The sequence below is a fragment of the Armigeres subalbatus genome, chromosome 3, assembly GCF_024139115.2.
Source record: "Armigeres subalbatus isolate Guangzhou_Male chromosome 3, GZ_Asu_2, whole genome shotgun sequence".
In the NCBI taxonomy this organism is placed as follows: Eukaryota; Metazoa; Arthropoda; class Insecta; order Diptera; family Culicidae; genus Armigeres; species Armigeres subalbatus.
Genome location: NC_085141.1, coordinates 91,318,537 through 91,331,787, shown reverse-complemented (window position 1 = coordinate 91,331,787; position 13,251 = coordinate 91,318,537). Strand labels below are relative to the sequence as shown.

General features: G+C 43.6%; 1 protein-coding gene across 4 annotated transcripts in view; it reads left to right on the top strand.

Moving 5' to 3' along the window:
* Positions 1 to 13,251, top strand: part of LOC134226776 (stabilizer of axonemal microtubules 2) — a 32,788-nt gene that overhangs the window by 15,363 nt on the left and 4,174 nt on the right. For 2 of the 4 annotated variants that reach the window (XR_009983555.1, XM_062707753.1), the window contains exons 2-3: positions 208 to 490; positions 607 to 816. Coding sequence is in view for 3 of the 4 variants with exons in the window: in XM_062707753.1 (XP_062563737.1) it covers positions 208 to 490; positions 607 to 816 (493 nt within the window). In the remaining variant the exon portion in view is untranslated. Of the gene's footprint in view, positions 1 to 15; positions 491 to 606; positions 817 to 13,251 lie in introns of all 4 variants that reach the window. The other 2 variants (XM_062707755.1, XM_062707754.1) reach the window with 2 other exon arrangements.

The following is a 13,251-nucleotide window of genomic DNA, read 5'->3' as shown; positions in this document are numbered from 1 at the left end:
CATGCTTTCGTAAAGGGATGCCGCCTGGGAGGCTTTGTCGAGGTCAGCTGCCTATCCGGCCTTTCACTACCTCGCACCCAGCTCTGGCAAATTCGTTTCACGTTTATTCTTCCGCCTAATGAAGTTTTTATCGACCAAATAAATCCTATACTTCACCGGCGATAATCGCCTAATCATGATACTGCGCCAATTGTGGGAAAAATGAAGCAACCTTACACCCGATGTCTGTCCCGAACCTGTCGAAGAACCTGTTGGAGCTGAAACTTGTGTTAACCTTCCCGCCGACTGTATCGGATGCATTACTCCGGACAATGATGTTCCGTGTGATTTCGTAACAGCGTGTGCTACCGGGAGCGTATCACAACCAGCCATGACCGAGTGCTGTGGCGGCAACCCTACCGTCACAAGGCAACGGTCACAGGGCAACATGCCGCAAAATTGCTACAACTGTTCTTGTGGCCGCCCGGACTGCACTCCGATGAAGAAAGTGGTAAGATTCCAATAGTTTAACTTTGTAAGCAGAACCAATTGAATCTGTCCTTGATGCTATCCATATTAAGTCGATAATCGCACCCACTAGGCTTTCTCTCTTTTCCATCACAACAGCGCTATGTCCAACCAGCAAGGCGGCAACCCTGCAAGCCCGTCTCGTGCTACAAACCGCCGGAAGTGGAGTTTCAAGGTGACTCCGTATACAAAACCTCGTTCAATGCCGACCCGGCGACGATCGTCTGTAATGCGCGCCCACTTCCTATACCGCCCCGGAATAATCTAGCGATGGCACCTGGGTGTCTGGAGAAGAACACCGTTACCTCGGTAAGCATATTCAACAGTTGCTCAATTACAGAAAAAAAAAATTACGTCGTCATCAATTTTAACAAAATCATGGGCATTGTAAATATTTCCCAACAATTTCCAAAAAACATTACGTCTTCGATGTTTAATAATATCATCGTAATAATAAATTTTAGCATCAAAATATTACTAAAATATTTGGCCAAACTTGAGTTAAAAAAGTTTCTTATAAAAATATATATATAGCTTCAAATGTGACACCTAATTTTAGGTGGAGGTCCATGGTGGTCAAGGATCAATTAGTTAATAATCTGCTGATATTTTTTATGAGAAGATTGAACTGGGATGTGAATAGTAGTAGTACATAACTGAGGCAGATATTCATATAGACTTTTTTTAAATCAGTGAAGTAGAGAAGCAAATAGTAATGGTAACGATTAATATAACGGTGTTATACATAACTGCAAGTGATTATGTGAATATGGCAAGGCAAATATTATCAGGAGAACGCCGATCGGCAGGGTTTAATGTTGGATTTTCAAATGTTCAAAAGACATAATATGCCGAATTGAATCAGATCGTTGCGTCCAGGGGTCACCAGTAGCCTTGCAAGCAAAGGCGTAGGATTACCAATCCGGAGATAGCGAGTTCGATTCTCGTTCCGGTCTAGGATATTCTCAGGTTGGAAACTTTCTCGACACCCTGGGTATAGTGTATCCATTGTACTTTGCCTCACAAGATTCATACTCATGCAATGGCGGGCACAGAAAAACTTAATTGCTGACTGAGGAAAAGCATGTCAAATTCCAGTTGGAGTGTTGAGCCATTGAAAAAGAAGAAGAAGGGATCGTGGTGACGCTGCCGTTGTGCATCGTGAGCAAGCGATTGGATTCTGAGAGTGGTCAGCAGATTAGTCAAGTGGATGTGACACGGAATGGTACGTTGCAAAGCTGCTTAAGGGAGTTATTATAATTAAAACAAAATACTGTACCGCTCATAAAAAAAATCTACTCTTCCGCTCATTTTTGGTCGCAATGAAAAATACGCGCCAGATAGTCGCCTAAGAAAAACATACCTCCAGAAAAAAGCTACTTCGATATTTTTTAAAATTTGGTCGCCACGTGGTGCATTCCGGCGGTGAATGCTTGGATAGCACGTGCTATTTGTACTGCGGAGAAATTTTTCACATCTATGAGAGCCTTGGAAAATCATCACGAAAGTTGTCATTTTGTTGAAAGGCACAATACTTAATTCCTATATAGAATGATGATAAATACTGCTGTGCGATGAGGTGATAGCTTTTGGTAATATTTGATGTTCTGAGATCGTCATGATAGTAGTGAGGCGTTGAAGATTGATGGTGATAGAATGAATGATAGTAACTAGAGTACTGGTTAGGAAAAATGCGGATACGTATGGCACGGCACGTCAATCAAACAGCCAACAAACAGGAGCTAATCGAGCAAGGGACCCGTGGGGAAGAAAGCAACTGTTCGGCCCGAGAATCAAGAATCACTAATCGTAAAAGCGATGAAGTGTTTGATTTTTACGCACTAAGGGGGTTAAAAAAACACTTTCAACTTTTTTGATGGGCCGCTCTTTAATTCGATTCTATTTGATGCCCTCATGCACTGGACAAATATTCAGCCAAATCGGTCATACTCATTCAGTTTTTACTCATTCAGTTCTTGTAGAAGTAAATACAGAATGTTAGCCAGTGTAAATATGTAAGCTTCCACACTTATATTCTTCCCTCCCGTATACGGGAGTTTGGCAGAAGGAAGGTCGTGCGATTTATACCATCACAAATGTTGCCGCTCGCTTTCAAATCGACTTCTATAAAACATTCTTGATGCCTGCCGTATCCTTACTTCTTCTTCATTGGAATTACATCCCTAACTGGGACATTGACCCCTCGCAGCTTAGTGTTCATTATGCGCTTCCACAGTTGCTAACTGCAAGGTTTCTAAGCCAAATTACCATTTTTGAATTTGTACATCATGACTCATGAGGCTAACACGATGATACTTTTATGCCCAGGAAAGTCGTGAGGATTTCCAAACCGAAAATTTGCCTAGCCCGGCACCGGGAATCGATCCCAGCCACCCTCAACATGGTCTTGCTTTGTAGCCGCGCGTCTTACCGCTAGGCTAAGGAGGGCCCCAAGGCCGTATCCTAACGGAACTATCAAATCTATACTTTCGCCTTTTATTCTATCATGGACATGTGCGTTTAAGTTTGGAAGATGATATTAGCATTTCCATATCACAGAATGTTATGCTGAAAACCACGAGAAGATTAGCATTTAATAGGCAAAGATTTTAGCATTTTACTGGAGTGTTGTATGGGTGAATTTAATTCTTTTCGAAGGTAAAAGAAACAAAATTTGCTCAATCTCCACTTCAGAGAAATGCTAATAATTTCGGCAGGCAAACACTAATCTTTTCGCGGTTTTCAGCATAACATTCTTCAAGATCTGAATGAGTATCATAGTTCTTCATTGTAAATTGTGCCGTCTAACAGCAAATAATTGTCTTTACAGCCGCCAGACATTCTAAATACTCACGCTCCTCTAATGTGGACGTGTACTATACACATGTGGAAGTATTGGCTTGAGAAATGGATTGCGAGTGATTTGACTATGCGTCCAATTTGGGAATCTCGAGCTCGTTCAGTAGCCGCTAGGTTGCGAAGGCCGACGGAGGTCCTTCGTAGCTTAGTTGGTTAAAGCACCAGTCTAGCGTACTGTAGGGTCATGGGTTCGAGTCCCATCGAAGGGAAAGTGGTTACCTCCAATACATTTTCCAAATCAATATCTTCTACATAACGTACATATTCACATATGAGTTTTCATAACATTGTAAATTGTCTTTGGATGTTTATGCATACATTTTTGCATATAAACTTTCAACGAGTTTAGCACTGCCCAAATGTTGGCCGATTTGTCTGGATTTTTTTCCAGAGCATCAGGGCATCAAATAGAACCGAATAAGAAATCAAAAAATGAGAAAAAGTTGTTTTCATACTAATTTGAGCGCACCCGATACAAGTCTCACAGGACCGCACCGTATACGGATAAGTTAGGCTATCATTGACAGACGCCTACTCTACGACCCAGAACTCTCATGCTTTTCAGATTGTAACCTCAACGATTCTCCGACCTTCAATCAGTATGTTAGAGCTGCTTCTGGGTTGCTTCTTCCACACCCACTCAGCCACTATAACCAGCTCCATAGCGCATCGCTCCCGCTGAGGAGACAATAGAGAGGCACTTGGAGGGTCACTGGCAGAACTTTTGTATGGCAAATACATCAACCATGAGCATAGGTTTACGCATGGGTCGGTTTCAAGTCGTGGAATTGGAATTTGGATCACCGGTTGAACCTCACGACATCGGCCGGTCTTTCTTGCATTTGCAGCATTTCTTCCGCTGAAGCCGCCGCTACTTTCATCGCATACCCCCCGAGGAAGCCACTTTTAATCCTCACCAGGGTTAGCAGAAATCGCTCTCAATATATAACAAGCCACGATAACAAATTTATCAAACTTGTATACTGCCGTTATACGCATTACTGTCCCATGTATATAGGGAATCCCAGTAAACATGGGACAAATATGCGTATGACGGCAGTATACAAGTACGAAAAAACAGAATCGGATAGGCAGCCCCACAGAGAAGTGATGCTTTTTGTTTTGTTTTTGCTCATTTTGTGTTGGGTGCCGCACAGCTGTGTAGAACAAGTTGAAACACGCCACTTTCGTCCATGGACGAGAGTAAATTTATCCAACAAACTTGACTTCTCAATTCTCAACGCCGTTCTTTCTGATAGTGTTTGATTCTTCTTCAAGATACAGACTTGGTCGGGAAGCCCATTCCCCTGATCCTGCCTCCATATCACAGCCTTTGCTTTCTGAAATTCTTTCTGTTGTAAAGGACGGCAAACAGTTTTTTGATGAGCTTGTATAGCCATTGCCCCAATCAAGCAATGGCTATACCAGCTCACCAAAAAACTGTTTGCTGTCCTTTACAACAGAAAGAATCTCAGAAAGCAGAAGCTTTGTTATGGAGACAGGCTCAAGCAATGGCTAGATAAGGCCCTCGAACCCATTTAGTCAATGCGTCGGCTATATTTTGTCTGCTCGGTATCCAGCGCCAATCCATTAAGTTAGTTAACTCATAAATCTCCCCATTACGAAATGCCACAAATTGTTTATATTTATGTTGATCCGAACGTTTCAAGCTTGAAACAGTTTGTGAATCTGTCCAGAAAAAGCGACGATTGACTGGTATAGAATGAATTAACTCAATCGTGTGTGTGAGCCCCGCTTCAAGAACTGCCGCCATTAACTCCAAGCGAGGGATGGATTGTCTTTTCAACGGTGCTACTTTGGAGCGCGACATCACCAATGCACATTTGTAGGTCCCATTTACAACTGCTCTGAAGTACGATACTGTTCCATAAGCATGCTCACTTGCATCAGTATAAGCACGTGTAGCTCCAGCAAATCGATTTCATTCGAACGAAGTCCACTAAAATACGCGCGCGGAATTTGAATTTCTGCCACAACTGGCAATAACTCGGTCCAGTGCTTCCATTCTGACCAACCTACGTCATCAATAGCTTTGTCCCATTCATAGCCCAGCCACCAAAAATTTTGAACAATAACAGAGCCACTCGCTTCGTTGGCCTTTCTGTACCATAGAGAAATCTTCCTAGATCCTGACGATGATTAGTAGAGAATGACAAGGTTGATATGATTCCCAAGACACGCTCTGATTCTGTAATTTTGTCCTGGCTCTGGTTAACTTCCGTCATGGACTGCTGCTCACCGAGACTTTGAAGCACTTCCTCTGCATTGGAAACCCAATTACTTATCTGAAATCCTCCTCTAGCATGTACGAACGTAACATCCTTTGCTCGCTGAATGGCTTCTTCCACGTAATTCGCGCTGTCGAAATAGGTAATCATCGACATTAGTGGCGATCGACGATTGCCTTCGCTGCGTCAGGATACTCATGCATGAACTCATGGGCGTTTAGGTTTTTAACGAACTGCGACGAACAGGGAGAACTAGAGGCACCGAATGTGGCCACCTCCACATAACATATAGGCATCTTTGCCGTAGAATGTGGTCCTTCCCTGATTTTGAAACGCTAGCGAACCTAGCGGTGGAAGTCAAGCTTTACTCAACAATTAGCATAAGACAGAGCAGCAGCGCATGCTTTTCTGTTTCTTTCTATCGCCTTGCATATACGGGAGGACCGTTCGTCAATTGTTGATACACAAAGAGTTCACTTTGAATTTTGCTGTTTGTTCTATGATGTCTATCTGTTTTGTGCCACCTCCATTATGTAGACGTCTGGCTTTTCCGTTTGGTTCCTCCGACAAACAAATAGCTGTGCCGACTTATCTTCCTTGCGTATTTTCAGTTAGTGATACATCTCACGGAGGACTGCACCGAAAGAGATTGGTCACTCTCGAAAATGGCACACGACAGAAGTTAGCGAAGTGAGCATGTCAGGTCCTTTGAGCAACTGTGAATTCAATGAAAAGCCGTCTAGTAGTGCGGCGGCGTCCCATACTAAACGAACTTTGCCGGTTTTTTGGGTGTTTAGAATCACATTTAGAGGCAAATACCACATTTGGCGAGGATCAATTTTAACCAATTCTTCCGCGGTGCCACATGCGTATACCCATTCTGGAGATACTCGACCATTTGTTGCTTAACATTCTCGTACAGATCGGGCGTTTTCTCCAGACGACATAGAGCCATCGGTAGACTGTTAGGGAATTCGATGAGGTCCGTTTTCCATCTAGGAATCCTGTCTCAAACCGGTCTCCTACTCTTTTCGTTGTTTGTTCAAGGATATCACGGGCTCTTTTCTCTTCATTGGATTCCTGAATAGTTGCCACCACAGATTCTTCTAGTGCGTAATGATTTTTTATGATATAATTGATTTCCTAATTGCTTACTGCTTTGTGATGGTACAGAAAAGTTTCTCTCAATACTTCCCTTAATTGGGGACCATACACGGTCCAGCCCGCCAGGAGAACCAATCTTGGTTTCTTCTGGAGCAATGACATGGATGTTGTTCAATACGATTAGTAATCTGGGACAATCGCCTGTATATGAATGGAAAGGTACATCACGTAGAAAAGCGTATCTTTTCCCAAATTCCGTCCTTCACAGTCTATACTGTCCCAGAAGGTGAAATCCACAAGTTTGTACATACGGAGTCGTTGTCGCTTCTGGAATTACCGACGTCCAGTTGATGGTCAGTGGTAGGCACTACCAGCTTGAAACGATCGGTCGGCAATAGTTTTCTGAAATCTTCGCAGTATCTCAAACGATGGTCCACACGATGGCAGACTACAATCAGCTTTTGGCACCTCTCAGCACCCTCGTTCCTTCTTGAGTTTTCGGCAATGCTGTAGATGACCACTTTCTGATCAGATTTGAGCTCTAGGGAAACGTTGGCCTCACACGCTTCAGTTACGATTCGCGAAAGGAATTTCGAAAGTGTACACAATGTGACTAGCATCTTCTTCTTATAACGCACCCATTCGCGCTTGTCGCTGTCCGGTAGCTTATCAATCAAATCTTACAATAAAAGACGGTTCATCATATGTTGCTTCAGACCAGCCATCTCTAGGTGCTCGCACAATTGCTCCACCGCGTTGCCAAAGGGGACATAACTGGCAAGCTTTTCTGCTTTCGGTACGTCCAGTTTTGTTATCCGATCAAGTTGACACTGGAGTAGTTCTAGTATTCCGTACATCTGCCACAGTTTCTTAATAACTCTTGGCACAGATTTTGAAAGTAGTAGCTGACAACGAACACTTTCTAAGGCTGAACCCTTTAGGCTCTCTTGAAAGCGTACAAGGTTTTCAACGTCACTAAGCATGTGGTTCCGTCGATGCTTCAAACGCCTCAACGAATATCGACCATTCTTCGAGTCTGCCAATGAACAAAGGTAGTTTTCTTGTTATTCCATTTCTTGCTGCTAACTGAGCTTTAGAAATTCCGTGTTTTCTCGTGTCTCGCCGGTTGTGTACCATCGGAATCCGATTCCTTCTCGTCTGACTCATCATCCAATGCCTCGTCTCCTGACGACTGAATGCTTTAATCTTCGTCGCTATCGTAGTTGAACTGCGATTGATATTCTAGTTTCATCTGCTTCAATCAATCCAAGTGATCCGAACTGAGCTCCTGGTAGATGTCCGGCTGCGAGATATGGTCGTTCATGTTGGTGGCATGGGCACCGGATCGACTCAGTCGGTTGGAGAATCCGAACTCAGGATTGTGTAGTGACCTTTCTGCATATCGTTGCTCCAAATGGCACCGTTACGATTGAGGCGAATGTTGCCCCAGGTTTGATGCTTGGTATTCAGGGCGCCCCAGCAATGATGTACTACCCCTGCTTCCGCGTTAGCTTGACGATGTCCTTCCGAAGGGCGACATAATTCAACCACTTTTGGCTACAGCACCTTGTTTATGACCAGATGCATAGTTATATATAAGTCGCTGTAGCTTGTTTGTTACATGTGCTACTTGGGTTGTGTTCACAGATGTGGTATCTTCGACACTCATGGCCTCAATGACACTCAACTAGATGCTTTTTGTCTTTCTCGTATACTAAGTATATGAAAGCCTATGTGATCACTCAAAAACCATACTTTTGATAGAAGGCTCGGAGACCCATAGTGTTATATACCAATCGACTCAGCTCGATGAATTGAGGTGATGTCTGTTATGTGTGTATGTATGTATGTATGTATGTATGTAGACACACTTTTTGGAACTTAGCATTGGCAGAATTACTCGCAACAGATTCCATTCGACAGGGAATTCTTTTGCATTGTTTGCTATTGAAAATAGGCCAGATTGAAATTTGGGCTCAGAAGTATGGTCAAAATACTATTTATTATGCACAAAACACGCTAAGAAACACTCACTCATATTTTTTAGTATTTTTTGCACGAGAAAGGCACCATCAGGGTTTTTTTCATTACAGAGGGTAACACAAGTCTGAAACCAGACTCACTGGTGAGACGTATCCCAGGTAAGTGTGGGGTTGGCGTCACTACTGTTAGAATGTACATCGGATATCGGCTCGCCCTTGAACGTGTAGACTTTTTCTGTGTAGAGACGTAACGACCTTAGAGCTTTTGCCATTTTTTTCAGTCATTCGAATGTATACTTTCAAACGACTCGGTCACAATAAAATAGTTGTAAGTTTTTTGTTCCATAAAACTGTGTTTTATTTCGTAGTTGTGGCCAACAGGTTATAGGCCCAGATCTGTTTCCGTGGCGCGAGTGCGGTAGAATTTGGCTCAAATAGAATTTTGGTTGAAATAGTGTTTTTTCGCTAACAACAAGTCAGAGAAAGTGCGCTTGAAAAATTCAAGATGGCGGACGCAAAATTCGTAGTGGAAAAGTTGAGTGAAACAAACTATGCCACGTGGCGTTTCCGAATGGAGCTGATTCTGATCAAGGAGGAGCTGCACGACATGGTCTCTTGCCAGAAGCCGGTTCTACCAGACGCTGCTTGGCTGGCAAAAGATGGAAAAGCTCGAGCAATCATCGGACTTGCATTGGAGAACAATCAGCTAACGCACGTTATGAAAGCTGAAACCGCTAAAGACATGTGGGAAGCTTTGCGAAAAGTTCACCACCGGTCATCATTGGTGAATAAAATACACTTGTTGCGAAAGCTTCTACGCTTGCAGCTTGACGAAGGTGGAAACATGGCCGATCACATCGCAAGTGTGATGGAATTATCGCAACGTTTGGAAGGCATGGGAGACACATTGAACCCATTCTGGTTGATGGCAATCCTGCTGTCTAGTTTACCACAGTCATACGATGGACTCATAGTCGCATTAGAAAGCAGGAAAGACGACGAATTGGATCTGGAGTACGTCAAAGGAAAGCTCTTGGACGAGTGGAGAAGACGTGATGAAAACTCAATTCTCCAGAACAAAGCTTTGAGGGCGGACAGTGAAAAATTTTCTGGAAAGCGAGAAACGAAGAAAACGTGTCACTACTGCAAGCTTGAGGGACATTTTCGCAAGGATTGCCGTAAGCTTGCACAGGATCGGAAGGAGAAAGAATACAAATACAAGGACCAAGGAGTCAGAAAGCAAAGTTAGCGAAGGAGAACGAAGAAGAGTTTTGTTTTACCAGTGGTGAACTGATACAAAACAATGATGTTGCATGGTATCTGGATTCTGGAGCTACGTCGCATATGGCAAGCGACGTTTCTAATTTCAAGGCAGTGTCAAATGTTGGTGCATCGATCACATTGGCGAATGGAAGCAAGGTTTCATCGTGTGGATCTGGTGATGTGCGGTTGACTGGCGTTGATGGAGAAGGAAATTCTCGGAACATTTTGGTCAAAGGAGTTCTGCATGTACCATCTCTGAAAGGGAATCTACTTTCGGTCAGCAAGATGACGGACGAAGGTTGTGAAGTGGTTTTTGATAAGAATGGTTGCAAGGTGATCAAGAATGGAAACATTATTGCTAGTTTGTACCAACTAAAGAAACACGGAAAGGCTCTGCTGGCTGCGGTTAAACATCAAGATAACTGTCAGCATACGTGGCACCGTAAACTCAGTCATCGTGAACCGAGAGCTATCGAGCGCATCGTGCGAGAGGAAATGGGAACGCACCTGAAGCTAGTTGACTGTGGAATTCGATCAGTCTGTAAAGTCTGCTGCGAAGGTAAAACAATCAGTTTGGAAAGAAGCCCAAAATTATACGAGCAGATAACGGTGGAGAATACTCAGGGAAGTCATTGCAGCGTTTCTTGAAAGATAATGGTATCATACTGCAGCAAACGGTCCCCTACAGTCCTCAGCAGAACGGGGTTGCTGAGAGAAAGAATCGAAGCTTACTAGAAATGATGCGTTGCCTGCTCGCTGAGGCTGGAATGGAGAAGAAATACTGGGGGGAGGCCGTGATGACTGCGAATTTTCTTCAAAACCGTCTTCCAGCAGCCCCAGTTTCTAGAACGCCATACGAATTGTGGACGGGTAAGTTACCATCCTATAAGCATGTCCATGTGTTTGGCTGCGAAGCTCTGGTATATGTACCCAAAGAAAAGCGACAAAAGTGTGACGTGAAGGCTGTATCAATGACTTTTGTTGGATACGACGAGCACAGGAAAGGTTTTAGATTCTTGGATCGTAGCAAAGATACAATTCATATAAGTCGAGATGCTAAATTTTGTGAGACCGATAAAGACTATCCGATTTGTAAACCAGAAAGATCTGAAATCGAAGTCAAGTTCGACGAAAAAGTTACGGCTCCTGATTCGGCCATTTTTCAGGAGAATCATCCAAATTTGGAAGCATTTGGAAACGATTTCGCAAAAATAGATGAATCATTCTACGACGGCACATCAAGCGAGGAGGAGTTTTTCATTGGATTTCTGAGACGATCAGCACGAAGTAATAAAGGGGTACCACCGAAACGTTTTTGTTACGAATCAAAACTTGCCAAACTGTGTGAAGCTGAACCATCAACTTTCAACGAAGCAATGAAAAGGTCGGACAAGAAACTTTGGATGGAAGCAATGAAAAGTGAAATCAGTTCCCATTACTCAAATCAAACGTGGGAGCTGGTAGAGCCACCAGCGAATAAGAAGGTACTTGGTTGCAGATGGGTTTTTAAGCTCAAACGAAATGCATCTGGAGAAGTCGTCAAGCACAAAGCCAGGTTGGTGGCACAAGGATTCAATCAACGTTACGGGTTGGATTATAACGAGGTCTTCGCACCAGTTGTCAAACAGGCAACGCTCCGTACGTTATTGGCTGTGGCTTCTCAACGTCATATGTTGCTCAAGCATCTTGATGTGAAGACAGCATATTTGTATGGAAATTTGGAGGAAGAAATTCATATGCGCCAACCTCCCGGATTCGTGCATGTGGGAAAAAAAAATAGTTGGTCGGTTGCGAAAGAGTGTATACGGTTTAAACCAGTCAGCACGGTGCTGGAACAAACGTATCCATGAGGTATTGTTGCAAGTCGGATTTCAACAAGAAAAGGCCGATCCCTGACTGTACAGCAAGGTCGTCGATGGAAAATGGATTTTCGTCCTCATTTATGTGGATGATATTCTCATCGCCTGCGAAGATAACAAACTTATCGTGGATGTCCAAAGTCAGCTAAAGAAAAATTTCGAAATAACTGAACTAGGAGATTTACGTAGCTTCTTGGGCATGGAGATTGCAGCTGAAAAAGGAAAGTACTCGATCAGTCTGAAAGGATATATTAAAAATCTCGCAGACAAATACGATCTTTCAAATTCGAAGCCCGTTAAAACACAGAAAGTGAGTTCTCCAACACAAGCGGACTGGTCGGCTGCCAAGAGAGTTCTGAAATATCTGCATACAACTTGCGATTGGAAATTATTTTTTGACGGGACCAAAAATCATCGCTTGCTGGGATTTGCTGACGCTGATTGGGCGGGCGATTCGAAATCGCGTAAATCAACGAGTGGCTACGTTTTCATGTATGGTGATGGAGCGATTTCCTGGTGCAGTCGTAAGCAGACCTGCGTCTCGTTGTCGTCTATGGAAGCTGAATATGTAGCTCTCAGCGATGCGTGCCAGGAAGCAGTTTGGCTTCGACAGCTGTTACTGGACTTCGGCGAAAAGTTAGACAGCGCAACTATCGTCAATGAAGATAACCAAGGGTGCATTTCATTCGTGAACGCCGGTCGAACATCGAAGAGATCGAAGCACATAGAAACACGTCAGTTTTACGTAAAGGATGTTTGCGATCGTGGAGATGTAAAACTTCAGTACTGTCCGTCGGAGCAGAACACAGCTGATCTATTCACTAAGCCACTCGGTTTACCAAAATTGACGCAGCACAGCAAAGCCCTTGGTTTATCGATGACTTAGTATAGCCGATATACGTTGAGGAGGAGTGTTAGAATGTACATCGGATATCGGCTCGCCCTTGAACGTGTAGACTTTTTCTGTGTAGAGACGTAACGACCTTAGAGCTTTTGCCAATTTTTTCAGTCATTCGAATGTATACTTTCAAACGACTCGGTCACAATAAAATAGTTGTAAGTTTTTGTTCCATAAAACTGTGTTTTATTTCGTAGTTGTGGCCAACAACTACTTCCGGCCCACTAAAACCAACTCCCTCATCTCCATCCACAACCACCGGCCCACAATTAAACACTATTCGGGGGGACTATTGAGGTATGCGCTCCCACTAGGTGTGAACATGTACACAACGCCTCCACCCCTACTCTCCTATGTACCTCAGTGCACAACCCAAAAGCACCAAATGTGCTACAATACTCGCCCACTCGAGCCGCAAGGATACCAACAGAGTTATGACACGATTACCTTACAGGAGGTTCCTCACTGTTAGCCACTCGCTACCCAGGCAGTCCTCACTCAAGGTGCTGCCGTATCTGTCCTGCAACAGA